The 14,629-nt window shown below is 32.4% G+C and overlaps 4 protein-coding genes across 4 annotated transcripts in view; 2 read left to right on the forward strand and 2 right to left on the reverse strand.

Annotated features, from left to right (window-relative positions):
- The window catches only part of HELRODRAFT_151693 (hypothetical protein), a gene marked incomplete at both ends in the record, with an annotated part of 3,910 nt that extends 2,958 nt beyond the window's left edge, over positions 1–952 (forward strand). Inside the window, one exon of the mRNA XM_009026631.1 lies at positions 846–952. Coding sequence (XP_009024879.1) covers positions 846–952 — 107 coding nt within the window. The remainder of the gene's footprint in view (positions 1–845) is intronic.
- Positions 953–2,691: 1,739 nt separating this feature from the next.
- Positions 2,692–3,523, reverse strand: HELRODRAFT_178550 (hypothetical protein; the record flags this gene model as incomplete). Its single annotated transcript, XM_009026632.1, has 2 exons — positions 2,692–2,788; positions 3,177–3,523. The coding sequence occupies 2 exons, from the start codon at positions 3,521–3,523 to the stop codon at positions 2,692–2,694; spliced, it is 444 nt and encodes a 147-aa protein (XP_009024880.1).
- Positions 3,524–10,369: 6,846 nt separating this feature from the next.
- HELRODRAFT_178551 (hypothetical protein) lies at positions 10,370–10,955 on the reverse strand (the record flags this gene model as incomplete). Its single annotated transcript, XM_009026633.1, has 2 exons — positions 10,370–10,521; positions 10,604–10,955. The coding sequence occupies 2 exons, from the start codon at positions 10,953–10,955 to the stop codon at positions 10,370–10,372; spliced, it is 504 nt and encodes a 167-aa protein (XP_009024881.1).
- A 1,462-nt stretch (positions 10,956–12,417) lies between these two features.
- The window catches only part of HELRODRAFT_178552 (hypothetical protein), a gene marked incomplete at both ends in the record, with an annotated part of 2,566 nt that continues 354 nt past the window's right edge, over positions 12,418–14,629 (forward strand). Inside the window, 4 exons of the mRNA XM_009026634.1 lie at positions 12,418–12,454; positions 12,800–12,945; positions 14,244–14,380; positions 14,532–14,619. Of these exons, the coding sequence (XP_009024882.1) occupies positions 12,418–12,454; positions 12,800–12,945; positions 14,244–14,380; positions 14,532–14,619 (408 nt within the window). The remainder of the gene's footprint in view (positions 12,455–12,799; positions 12,946–14,243; positions 14,381–14,531; positions 14,620–14,629) is intronic.

Below are 14,629 nucleotides of genomic sequence, written 5' to 3' on the forward strand. Positions count from 1 at the left end.
AAATTAGGTTGATCCGAATGCCTGCTCTATTTCCACCCGAAACATGGAACGTTTTTACGATAACCAATGGTCATGAAAGAACTAATAACGTTTGTGAGGTTGGAGTAATAGTTTCCACAATTTAATTGGCCATTTTAATCCATCGTTATGGACTTTAATCAGTGCCATCAAAAAAGATCAAACATCTGCTCTAACATCTATTGGTCAAATTGACCGAGGAATTCAAATAAATAAGCCGAAAAAACGACAGTCAAAATATTTCCAAGAAAGAATGGAACGATTGTGCAAAGACGTTAGAGATGGCCGAAGATCTACATTGGAGGCTTTAAGAGCCATTGGACACTGTATTGTGTTAAATAGGAAAAATTTACCAATGATTTAAGTGTATTTTATGCGATAGACATTTATAGAGATATTTTTTATTTGTCATTGACCTCTAAACATAATTTTTAAAATGTTTTTGAAGGTAATTTTGTTGAATAAATTTTTTTTAAGACTTTTTTCTTGAAGACTTTTTTTCTTGAAGACATTTTTTCTTGAAGACGTTTTTTCTTGAAGACATTTTTTCTTGAAGACTTTTTTTCCGAAGATATTTTTTCTGAAGACTTTTTTTCCTGAAGACTTTTTTTCAGGGATTCCTGTTTAAGAATGTTTTGAGTGTTCTAGATTGTTCTAGATTGTTTTGAGTGTTCTAGAGAGTTCTACATCGCTCTAGAGCGTTCTAAAGTGCTTTAAATTGTTCTAGATGGTTCTAGATTTCCCTCGAGTGTTTTAAATTTTACTAGATTGTTCTAGATCATTCTATAGAATTCAAAAATTTTCGAGAGTGTTCTAGATGGTTCTAGATTATTCTAGAGTGTTCAAAAGTGTTCAAAATTGCACTAGAATGTTTTACATTGTTTTAGAGGGTTCTAAATTGTTTTTGTATGTTTTAGATTATTCAAGAATGTTTTAGAATATTTTAAAGTATTTTAGATTGTTTTAGAGTGTTCTAGATTGTTCTAGATTATTCTAGGGTGTTTAAGGATTTTTTAGATTGTTCTAGGGTGTTCATGTCCTGGTTATGACATTAAACTGACCCTCACTGCCTTGTGAGTGATGTTGGATCATCAAAGGCTAGGCCCACCGCTTATAACTGTGGTTGCGTAAGGAAGGGCGTCCTGCGTAAAAATTAGCCAAATAAATTACTTATGATGGCAGAAGTGACAATGGTTTCATCATAGGTAGCCAAACGGCAACCCCCAATCTCGGGGAAAATGTCGTCTAAACGTGTGTTGTTGTTGTTGTTGTTCTAGGGTGTTCTAGAATGTTGTAGAGTGTTTAAATTGGTTCAAGATTGCTCTAGAGTGTTATAGATTTTTCTAGAGTTTTCTAAATTGTTCTAGTTTGTTTTAGATTTTCAAGAGTGTTTTAGAATGTTTTAAAGTTTTCTAGATTGTTCTAGATTATTCTAAAGTGTTCAAGAATGTTCTAGATTGTTCTAGTGTGTTATAGATTGTTTAAGATTGTTCTGGAGTGTTTTAAATTGTTCTAGTTTGTTTTTGAATTTTCTAGATTGCTCTTGAGTGTTCTAGATTGTTCCTGAGGGTTCTAGGCTCAACACCATGCTCAGGAATATTTCGCCAATAATTGTTGTTTTGAGTGTGCTTGTAAACTGCATTTCACAACTTTCTTCCATGTGATAGACAGTAATAATATAATAATAGTATTTTATAGTAGTAGTATTAGTAATGGCAACGCTAGCAATATTCTACTTCTCTTACCATTATTACTAAACTACTACTACTACTACTACTACTACTAATACTACTACTACTACTACTACTACTACTACTACTACTACTACTACTACTACTACTACTACTACTACTACTACTACTACTATTACCACTACTACACTAATGCGACTACTACTACAACACTACTACTACTATTATTACTACTACTACTAGTGTTACTAGCAGTACTACTATTACTCTTACTACCACTACAATTACAAAAACAACAACTAATAATAATAACAACAACAATGATAATAATGATAATAAAATTAAAAAAAATAATACAACTATAATAACAACCACTACTTTTAATACTACTACTACCAGTGTTATTATTATTAGTAGTAAATAGTTATACTAGTATAGCAACAGCAACAACAATCACTACTACAATTATAATAATAACAAAAATAAAAAGAGTAATATTTACATTTTTTGTTGTTCGGTCGTTACTTAACAACAACAACAACACAACACTTTAACAACAACAACAATGATGATGATGTGAGCTTGCAAACGATTAGACAATTTTATGGGAAGATTGTGGATGGGATTGGTTCAACTACGTTGGAATGATCATCTGCTGTACGCTGATGAGATGATTACGACGATGATAACGATGATGATAGCGTTAATGATAACGACAATGACCACTCGATCGTTGTGCAAACGCTCCGCTGAAAGTATAATAGCCGAAGTGATGTTGATTATTGGATTAGTTGGAATCGGTTGCTGGTTGCGGCTTACAGAAATGCCATTTTCATCATCATCGATATTATCATTTGAAATAAAATTATTCATCAACATCAAGGTGATTAACATCATCCCCGCATATCTTTGTTATCACCTTAATTTTAATATTTATAAAATATTTAATCATAATTGCTCCAAATATTTTCCGATATCGTCTTTATCCTCGCCAGTGGAGGACCCAGGGAGGATCAAGAGAGGATCTAGGGAGGATCCAGGAAAGATACAGGAAGGATCCAGAAAGATCCAGGTAGGATCTAGAGAAGATCCAAGAATAATTTAGGGAGGGAATGCGGTGATGCATCGACCTCTACCAGACCATTAAAAACGAATATGTTGAAGATTGTATGTGAAATGTTGTAATAATGTACACGCGAGTCAGCAAATGATGGTGGTCAACTTCGGATAATTTTATACCATCCTCCCCATCGCAAAATTTTGGTCTCATCACTGATTCTTGTCCCCATCATTCTCATCCTTACCGCAGTAATAATTATGAAAAAACATAAAAAAAAAGATAGTGATTGTCATAATCATAATCAGAAAAATCATCATTGTTAGCATATCATCATTATTACCCTCATCATCATCATTATCATCATCGTCATTATCATTACCGCCATCATCATCATCATCATCACATACCTTAACCCTTTGACGCAGAAGACTCTCAAGGTTTTAGCATGGTGGGCCAGGTTGATGGCATGGTTAGGGAGGCTGTTGAAATTAACTGTGGTGTTGACTGTTGTGTTGCTTGATGTGTTGTTGCTGCAGTTGTATATGTTGTTAATGTTGTTGTTGTTGTTGCTGTTAATGTTGTTGTTTTTGTTACTGCTGCTGCTGTTGTTAGCAGAAGGTTTCTCAGGTCTGAATAGAACATTTTGAGAATAAACAAACTCGAGGTCAGCTGATTTGCGCTCAACTGTTTCGCATTTGAGGAGCTTCAAGTCGGCATTGACAGACAGCCAGTGGTTCGCCTTTGGGATGAGCATGCTGGATGGTTGGTTGGTTGGTTATTTGCACTCATATTTTATTGTTTTATTAACTGGTTTTGTTCAAATCATCATTATCACCATGAAGTATTATTATACGTTTGAAAGAGATTTGTTGTCTCAAATTAAAGGTTATCAAAAAAAAGTGAATTTTAAATTTGGAAAGACTGGAAATTATAAAAGCAAACGAATGCATGCAATCACATACCACAAATAAATTATTCATTGCTTTATACTAATATGTAAAGTATCAAAATTTTCTTCGTATGGCATAGTCAACTCTATCTCAATTCTCTTCTGTTTATCAAACATATCAAACAGAATTTCAAAACCATTAACAAATTGTATTTCTGAGCTGCAAATACTTGTATTTTAATCGAAGTTTGTTTACAAATGAAATATTACAAAAAGCAACAAATTATGAACAATATTTAACAGCACTAAGTAATTTTAGTAGCGTTTAGGAATGTTAGTTTGGTAGTGTTTAGTAATATTAAGTGAATAAGGAACTTTTAATAATTTGTAGAAATGTTTAAAAATGTCTAATTAAGTTAAGTATTGCTTAGAAATGTTTAGTAATGTTCACAAAAGTTCATTAAAGTTTATGAGCAGTTTTGAAATGCTTGTGTTTATTTCTTCATTCACGTTTGGCCAAATTTGTGAGCGTAATGTAAAATCCTAATTTTTTTTTTGCTGAAGAAATATGAATAAACGTAATGTGCCAAAACTTTATAAGTTGTTAGTTTATACCTCAAAAACAAATTAAAACAATTTTTTATCGTAAAAATATTTTCTGTTTTAAGTTTCAGAAGCGTTTTAATTAATAAGAATTTATTCAAAATTTTCCAGAATTTATTCTGAAAAAAAAAATAATTTTGTTATTTATTTTATTTAAAATTGTTTGAAAGGATTTAATTAAAAGGAAGCCAATTTTAAAGGAAGACACCTCGCCTCAGCACGCCATCCTTCTCTTCAAAGCGATAAAAAAAATTCCATTTATGTTAAATTTCCTATTTATTGCTTCTACTTATAAAAATAGAGAAATGGCTTTCTTCCCACTCAAATATAAAATGTAAAATTTTATTTAAACAATTTTAAAATAAAAATTTTTTTGAATTTATTTCAAGTATTTTTATTCATTGAAAGCGTTTCTATGCTTATAAACGCAAAATAAACACGCATTGTGACTTGACGCATGTATCATTTGCAAATAAAAAATTAAATACATCATTGAAATAATGATTGGATGTGTTGAATTAAATCCTGTTTCAAACAAATAAAAAAACACACACATGCTCAAAACAAGCGGTCAGAAAAATGTTTGATGCCTGCTAAGATTCCACAGCCACAACTGAGATAGAAAGATTATAAAAAGAGATAACAAAGAGCTGACGACGTAAAAAGTCTTGCGTGGCTGCTTCAGTAGACTTCAGAAGTTTCGTGTTGTTACTTCAGAGGATTTCATAAGTTTGTGGTTAATTCAGAAGACCTCAGAAGTTTTGTGTGGTTACTTCAAAAGAGATTGCTTGGTGTGTTTTAGAGAAAAACTGTTTCTTAAAATCGCCTTTTAAAATGTTGTCCAATCTCTTCAGACCTGCAGGGAGATTGCTCCACAGCTGAGCAGACGCCACATAAATCAACAACAACCATATTAGACGCCTAGGTAATAATTTACTTGGGGCAAATATAACAATAAAGCGAACATCATCTCAAAACGTGCAACACATTGAAAGCAATGCATGCAACAGAGGAGAAAGTTCTTGAAATAATGATACCATTAAAACAGCAAACAGTAAAACCAATGAACGGAAACTGCACAGGTAAGCTTGAGTGCTAAGCTGAACGTTATTATGAAAAGAGGCAGGTATCCTTTGAGTTTGCGCAACATAATGAGGAACGCTATTGAAAGAAAGAATTTAATGCACTCAACAAATCAATTTTTCAACTTCAATTCAATCGAGTAATGATTTTTATTTTTATTTTGTTTTTATATCTGTAAATTTGTCTAATCTTTCGAACGAAACGTTTGAAACACCTGTCAGCTTCCCAGTACATACTCCACAGAGAACCGCTTTGCTTGTTTGTGTGTTTGTATTTTTCTTAGAGTGTGTGTGTGTTAATAAGTTTGTGCGCCTACATAAAGACACATTGTAAGTGTGATTTGTTTAGACATGAGTGTGTGTAGTATTGTGAATGTTTCTGGTTGCTTGTTTTAGAATGTATGAGTGTTCGCCTGTATGTGACATGTATATGTTTGTGTATGTTGGACATTGATCGCTCCTCGTTTTATGTGCTAAAGCTCTGTAGTGTTTGTTTTTGTGCTTTTTCCGTATGTGTATTTATGTCCTTATCTTTATTCTTTTCCATTTAGAAAAAGTTTTATGTATGGGGTTAGTTTTTACTGTTTAAACATTTGCTTAGTAATTGAAAAAACGTTTTAAATGCGTTTGCTAAGTTGAATAATGACGAGCTTCAAAACTTCGTAGAAAACATTGCTGTAGATCATTAATTTCATATTTGTCTATAGTTTTTATTTATTGGAAATGTTTTTGTTTGAACTTATTAAAAACAGTTTAATTAATTAAAAGTTTGATTTTGCCGTAGTCCAACAGCAAACAATTTTAATTGTTGTTTAAACTGAATTTGTTCACATCAAGGCTGTGCAAATGTGCACGTTTAAAAATGTAAATGTTTACATACGAAGTAATTTTCATTGAAGCAGTAAAGTTGTAGCGAACAGAAACATCTCCTTTCATGCAAACTGATGTCCAACGGACTTCTGTGAGTTTGAAAATGCAGAAAAAGATTGAAACTTCACTAAATAGATGAGGCAGGGGGACTTTGGGGCTGAAGTCTCCCGCAATATAATGGCTTCGTAGAGGTAAGGCTAAATTGAACGAAATCTCTGTGTAAACTAATAAGAAATAAAACTGAAAGGTACTACAACTTCTCCACATCACAAAAATAAAATTGAATTAAATTTTGCACAAAATAACTAGTTTTAATATATCAAAATTTGATAAAAATTTCATGATGAGCAAAAATTGGTCGTTCTTATTTTTCAACAAATCTAAACCCACACAACCACTGTTCTAAATGGTTGGTAATAATTTTTTTGGCCAAAATAATGATAAACGGTTTCTTGCTCACAGCACTGAAGCTATTTTACTCAAAATACATAATCATATATATCAATTGAACCTAAACGGTTTACGATTCTCTTCTTGTTCTCACATCTTTTTAACTCGTGTTAAACACTATTTGCTTTTTTTGGCCCTTTTCTTTGGAACTCTCTACCTCCTTCTCGGACTACTTCTCCATCATTTACGAAGTTCAGAACGGATCTCAAGACCAATTTGTTTGTAAAATTCACTAAGGAGTGCTGTTGAACATCGCGGAAATAACGCTTTAAAAACTAATTGATTGATTGATTTGATTAAATTGAAATGTTTTTTCGACTCATATATTTATTGACAAAAATATTTTATTTCATAATTGTTTCATTACACTTTTTTATATTTCATAAATATTTGTGCGAATTTCTGGGAAATTTTCTGAATTTGTAAAAATATTTGAGCGAATTCAATTTTTTTATTTTACTCAATAACATGTTTGAATATGTTTACGAAAAAATGTTTGTGTTTACGTATATGTTTGTATGCACTGACGGAGCCAGAAATGTTCAGTGGGAGGGAGACAGGAATTTTTTTAAAAAGGTTGACAACCTTTATAAGCTTAACCCACGTTTTTTTTTTCAAGATTTCATTATCGAAAATTGTGTCTTTTATTCATATTTGAAAATTGCATTTTTTATACAAATTTTGCAAAAAATGCTGTTTTATTAAAACATTGCAAAAGATTTAGTTGAATTTTCAACTCTATTATCAACTTTAAAGCTCCTCCTTTGGTTACGCCTCTGTTTGAATAATCAAATAATCAACGCAAGTGCACTTCAGCACCGTCACATTCACTTTTCAAATATACCAAAACAAAAGTAAAATAAATTTTATAGAAACATTTTTATGAATATTTTTGTTATTTTAATTTGTTTATGATTGTTTCGAAAATTATATATGAATGGATTTTTATTATAAAACTCTTTTTAAAGTTATTTAAAAATTAAAATTGGTCAAAAACCTAATAATAAAAATGAAAAAGTTGAAAAAAATTAATCAAAAGCAATAAAAAAAATATGATTAAAAAATTTATAAAATTGCAACAAATAGAAAGAAACAAAAAATGTTGGTTTTCCATTGTCAGCCATTGTTGGCATTTTAAAAGTTGATTGAAATAATGAATCAGTTTTTTTTTGTAATTTCGAATAAAAACGTTCAACCGGGTTTTTTGCGTTAAAAATTTCAATTATAAAAATAAAAATATGCGAACGCACACAACTGAGAACAAAAAATTAGCAAGTGATAAATTTGAACGCAAAAAAAGTTTGTGAAGGCGAGATGTAAATTTCAGGTTTGCATGTGCTCTGGTGTGTAACAAAAACTATAAATTGAAAACATTTGCAAGAACAACAAAACATTAACTAGAAATATAAAACGTTAACAAGAAATATACAACAATATTAAAAATCAATATAACAATTAACTGTAAAATAACAATATCTATATAACACTTATCAGCTATATATAACATCAACAAAAATCTATTTAACAACTACCAGTGTGGAATCAAAAGAAGAACGACAAGCATATTTCATTTTGGTGTTCCTGTTCATTGACAATGGCTTAACATAAACATTTAGTAACAACATTAAATAAACGACAAATCAACACTTCAACAAAATATTATAACGAAAACAACTTCAACCCCAGCATAACAGCGCAACAAAATCTACAATAACGTCTCAATTGCCAAAACATTACAACAACATCCTAATAACATCCGAACAACAACATCACGATAATATCATCACAACATTCAAACGCAAGTAAGTCTGCAAACTGGAGTAGAATTGATTCGTGGAAGTCCATCTTGGTTGAAATTAAGTTGCTCATACCCATGATTGCTTTCTCTTCTTTTCACTCTATTCAATTCCAACTTTTTTTTTGCTTTAGACATTCTACTCTCGAACATATGACAAAGAATGCTAAAAAATGAATAAATAGTCCTTAAGCGAAATAAATGACGACTTAAAATCATAAGCATGCCTCGTGGTTTGAGTTCTTTTTCTGTTATTTTTTAGAAGTACAAATTCAAAAATACTAACACAACAATGGACAAATTTTTATTACGTGAACGATTGCTTAAAAGGGGCTGGAATGATGTTACCTCATCTTCATCGATCTGACGTGGACGTGTCTTTCGTTGTTTTCAACGAGCACATCAGCAAAAGTGTAAAAAATGAAGACAATCAACAACGTTGCATGGCTGTGAACAAACATCAACACAAAAAGTCAAACTTAACAGTATATTTTAATTCTCAAGACACAACCAACAAACCTATTGCGCTAAAAATATAATTAAAAAGGCACCATAATTAACGATGATATTACGTGCATGAACACAGTTCCAATCGAAACAGCCCTAATAAAGTGACTGATTTTTTAGATTTTTTGTAATGTAGAACTGTCAAACGCAAAACTGCTTACGTGTTATTTTATGCTTATAACTAAAACTTTGTGCCACAAAAGAATGAAGTGTTTTCATAAGTGCAGAATACAGTAGCGATAGCGTGATAATACGATAACATTTTTGGAATGAGAAAAATAACAAAGAATTATAAACAAAATAGTATGAAAAAAACTAAACATCATCATTATCATCATAATCACCTTCGTCAACAACACCATCAAGGAACCATCAAGGAACTATCAACCTCCTCATCATCTGTAACATCATCAACAAAACAAAACTTACGTCAAATTAAAACTTCAGCCAGAAGTGTATATCGACTTACGACATTAGCACACAACGATGAAATGTACCATATGTCAAACGCAAAGAACCATATAAAAATCATCTGACGTGAAGAAGTTTCAATGGAAGAAGATGCATCAGGAAACGTTACAACTCTCTGCAAAAAAGAATTTTCAACTGCCGAATATAAAGTAGTTTTTTATTTTCAAGAAAAAAATCTGAAAAGCATATTTTTGTTGTTTTTGAACCACTTTACAAATTAGTTTTGAGATTGGGGCAGCGTAAAGTAATTTGTTCAGAATAACTATTCATCAACAAAACCTACATAAAAAATCTTCAAACTGCACAAAAATAAATTACAAGCAACGAAATCAAACAGCAAAAAGTAAAAAACTACAACCAACAAAGAATTAAAACCAGCAACAGGCACAGTACGACAAATCACAAAAGTAGTGAGACTATCTAACTGAAGAAAGAAGAATAAAATGAATTCACATGAAAAACTAACAATAGCCGCCAACTTTTAAAAAAGTTGCCAAAAATAACTTGCAGCGAAAATAAGAAAGTATACATTTTAATAATCCAAATAAACATAAATAAACTTAACAAAATGTACATAACATCATGAGCACAACCAACAAAACGAAACAACATCAAACAGTAAACAATAGAGATTACGAGGACACGAAAAAGGCGAATGCTTTCACACGGAAGATGAGCGTGGAAATTTAAATTTTAAATATAAACAAGACCGCAGAAGCAATCACGGTAGCATTGCAATGATGCAGGTTGGTGTGAGCACTGGAGTGGTAGGTTGGCAGTCATTCCATCACCAATCCCAGTATCCAAACAATAAATATAACAAGATTTAAATAAAAAGTTAAAATATTGGATAAACAATAACTGAACAAATAACAATAGCAACCATTATGACAATACTAACTTGTCGATAGCAATTGAATTTTTTAAAAATAACTATTGTCTCTGAAACCGCAGATAGGCTAGTTGATATGTTGTGGATGAGTTGTTGCTGTTGTTGTTTTTGTAATAGTCTCTCAATCGATCCTGGATCATTTGTTCACCGCCTCTAGTTTTTTGAAGATTTCCAACGCCATCTTCACCGCCTCCTGGGGACGTTCAGTAAGTTCTTCTAGCTGTTTTCCCATGCCATGTCTTTGCCTTATATGCAATATGACTAGACATCTCAACCACAGGTGTGAGGAAGTTTCATCTTCTTCTTCACATAGTCTACATTGTGCTTTCCGTGGTGAGTCAGATGCGTGCCTTTCATTGCCAGAAGGTGTCCGGTCCTGAATCTGCTTAGATCAGTTTTGATTTTTTTATCCAAAATTTCTTCTTTGTTTCTTATTTCTTTAACATATACTTTGACATATATTTTTTTGGTTTTTTCAGAGATGATTTGTTTGAGTGGTACTAATTCTGCTTCAATCATTTGTCTGATACCCCTAGCGCTGGATTCTAATTCTGGTTGAAGGGTTCTTCTAGGGCTGATCTGTCCACTCTCTCGTTTTACTCTATACCGCAGTGTATCGGTATCCATGACGCCAACACCTGCTTCTCTTGTAGTTCGAGACTAAAAATAGTGTCCGTTAGTTGAATATTGTCTAGATTTGAGTTGTTGCTTTTTCCAGCATACGATAAGCTGTCGGTGGCGATATTTGCTGTCTTTCAGTCTAGAAATTTATGTGTAGCCAACTGATTGCCAGTTTGACGTTGCTGTTGTTGATTCGCAGGTTCCCATATGTACAATTAATTTATTTTTTAGAAAGAAAATAAAAAAATAAGGTCTTGATAATATTTTTTTTCAGTGTTTCCAACTATTTAATTCAAGCATATTGACGTGTTCATAATTTGTTAACAAAATAATAGAGAATTATCATTAAAATTATCTTGTTCCGTCTGCTTATCCACTAACTCAACCGTCTATTCATCTATTCATGCATTCATCCAGCATCTAATCACCCATCCATCTGTCCATATATTTTTACTTCATCCACCTTTATCTATTTATCTACTCACTCATTCATTCATCCATTTATCTATCCCTTCTTCACCCAGCATCAATCTACCTTGCATCCATCCATCCACTCAACCACCCATCAAACCACCACCGATATGAATCTGAAGAAGAATGATGGTAATTATTATTAACGGCCTCCATCAATTATCCAGCCTATCGTGCCGATGCCGGGGATGAATTAAAAAAGCAAAAACCAGATGAGGTACATGTGAAAAAGACTACACATTCGTTATATATATCTACACATGAGTGTGTGTGTGGTGTGTGTGTGTATACATATTATGTATATGTTTGTGCATTCATTTAAATGTGCGTGTATATGTGTGTGTGTGTTCGTGTGTGTGTGTGCATAATCTTTGTTTTTAAATTTGCATAAAACCGTATGGTATACAAACTTTTGAATATATAAATGTATTTATGCCTATAAGTTTTCATCCATATATATATTCTTTTTATAAATATATGCTAAATCGTATCTATTGAACATGTTTCAATCTATTTTTAAATTGTACGTTCGCAACGTTTTAATACTCCCTATGATTTATGGTCTCTGTTACTTACATATACTACACATTCGTTATATATATCTACACATGAGTGTGTGTGTGGTGTGTGTGTGTATACATATTATGTATATGTATTATGTATACAAATCTCCGCACATAATTTAGGCAATGTATGGATCAGAGGTGGACATGGGTTGGGTTAACCCATGGGTTGGGTTGGGTTGGGTTGGGTCCAAATTTTTTAAAGTTGCGTGGGTTGGGTTGGGTTGAAATTTTCAAATTTTATTATAAATAATTTATTTCTGTATTTTTTTTATTCTTAAACGAACATTTTAACTAGTTAATAATCGGTGTATTTTATATCGCTGTAATATTATTGTATCTTTGGTCTATCGTTTCCACTTTCTTTTTGTGATTATTGAGTTGAGCAAAAGTTAACTTCTTTCTGATCGAGAAAATTTGTTTTATTTACAAGTATGGCAGAATCAGAAGAAATTCAGCGTCATTTGAGAGGTTTGTGTGATTTAAATTTGCTAAGTTTGCGAAAGTAAAAAATGTAATAAATTTCACATTAACATTTTTACATTTTTTATGTTTTAATTCCTTTAAAGAATTAATTGTTATTTTTCATAATTTCAAATCTCTTCAGTCTTTACAGGTATCAGAATTTTTTCTCAATTGCTCATTTTACTTATTTACTTGATATTCATGTTTCATTTTCTTTCTTTTTTCTACCTAGAAATGGTTTATTTTTCAAATTTTAGTTGGGTGCTGTTGAAGTTTAGAAATCACATTCATTAGATAAATTTAATTGATTGATTGAACATACTTAAGTATTTAAATATTTATTCTTTCCAGAAAAAACAGGGAGGTTTATATTAAAAGCACCCACAAATTTAAAATCAGAAATCTGGCAGAAATTTCACATGGTTTTTCAAAAAAAGGAAAATGATGATAGCGAAATTCCTGTGAATTACTATTGTGCTTGTATTAAGTGCAATAAGGTATATCAGTTTAAAGATTCATCAGGTAAAAACTTTGGCACTAAAAATCAGCAAGAACATATCAAACATTGTGCTGTAGTCTTGCCAAAGTCACAGTTGAAAATCCAGCAATGCTTGAAACGAAAAATTCAACTGTCTCCTCAAGAATTAACGATGTTGAAGCATAGACAGATCTTTTTCTGTGTTGATGGTTACCACTCATTCAAATCTGTTGAAAATAAAGGGCTTCTCAATTTGATGCAGAGCTGTGTTGAGTTAGGTGCCAAATATGGAAAGTTTGATGTTTCTGACGTTGTTGTGGGAAGAAAAACCGTGAGTCGTGATGCAACATCAGTTGCAGCCTCAGTTGTAACTAAACTTGCTGAACGGCTTAAAGATCCGATAGAGGATGGCAGTGTGTCGTTGTGTATTGATATGTTTACAGACGACTTTCGTAAACAGTCATACCTAGATGTGCACTGCTCCTGGATTGATTGTGACTTTACAAATCACCATGCAGCACTTGCCGTTCGTCACTTCGGAACCTCTTCACACACTGCACAAAATATATACACTGTCATGAGCAACATCCTTGGTGAATATGAAATACCAATTGATGAAGTCCCATTCACTACTGATCACGGCTCAAATATCGTTGCTGCATTGAAGTGTGGGGTTCGAGTTGACTGCATGTGTCATCGCTTGCACGCTGTCCTAACGTTTGCTTGGAATGATACTAGACGGCAAGAGCCAGAGGCTGCATCATATGAAACTGCAGTTAGTGAACTATGCCGCTTTGCAAAGCAGTCAGTTGGCATTCAAGAGCAGCTTCCCAAGTCACTAAAGCATGGAGGTGACACGAGGCCTTGGGTGTCAATGCATCGTCGTTCTGAAGCTATAGAAGCTAGCTATGAAAAACTAGTTACTGTTCTGACAGCCAAAAATCGTCTAGAGCTTATTGCGTGTGTCAACAGAACATTTAACAAAGAAATTTGCGATATAACAAAAGCAATTTCAGATATATTCAAGACATTGGAGAAGGTTGATGAGCCAACTTTGAACCTCATAGGACCATCATACTATCTACTAATAAAGAAGTTTGCCCCTGCTGTTCGAGACTCGCTTCCAATGAAAACTTTTAAAAATAATCTGATAAAATATATGGATGAAAAGTTTTGGCAGTCTATTGTTGCCTTACATTGGATGGCATCATTTTTGGATCCATCGTTCAAGAAGTTTGACTTCATACCTCAGGTATAATAGTAGTAATTATTATATTCCTAATGACATTAACTAAACTAACTTGATTTTCTTTTTAGATTTCAGCCGAAGAGAAAAAATTTAAACGCAACTTGATGGCTGATCTGGATGTTTGGATGATGACAGAGTTGGATCTTGTTGCTAACAAGATGCGTCAGCGCAGACATGCTGCTGGAACGGAGTCGAGAGTTGCTGGGTTAGATTGAATTATTCTGTTGATATTGTAGATATGTTAAGATGACAAATATTGTGTCATACATTACCAAGAATAATTCTGCATATTACATATTTTAATTTCACTATTTTCTCTACACAATTATTTTCATTTTTTTTGTTCATCATTTCAGTACATCAGCACAGCAGGATGTTGAAGATGATTACACTCAGCCAACCAAGAAAGCACGCTTTGATCCTTTTGCTGACATTCAGAGCTTTGTATCTAGCC

Source organism: Helobdella robusta (assembly GCF_000326865.2).
Source record: "Helobdella robusta unplaced genomic scaffold HELROscaffold_48, whole genome shotgun sequence".
Lineage (NCBI taxonomy): Eukaryota > Metazoa > Annelida > Clitellata > Rhynchobdellida > Glossiphoniidae > Helobdella > Helobdella robusta.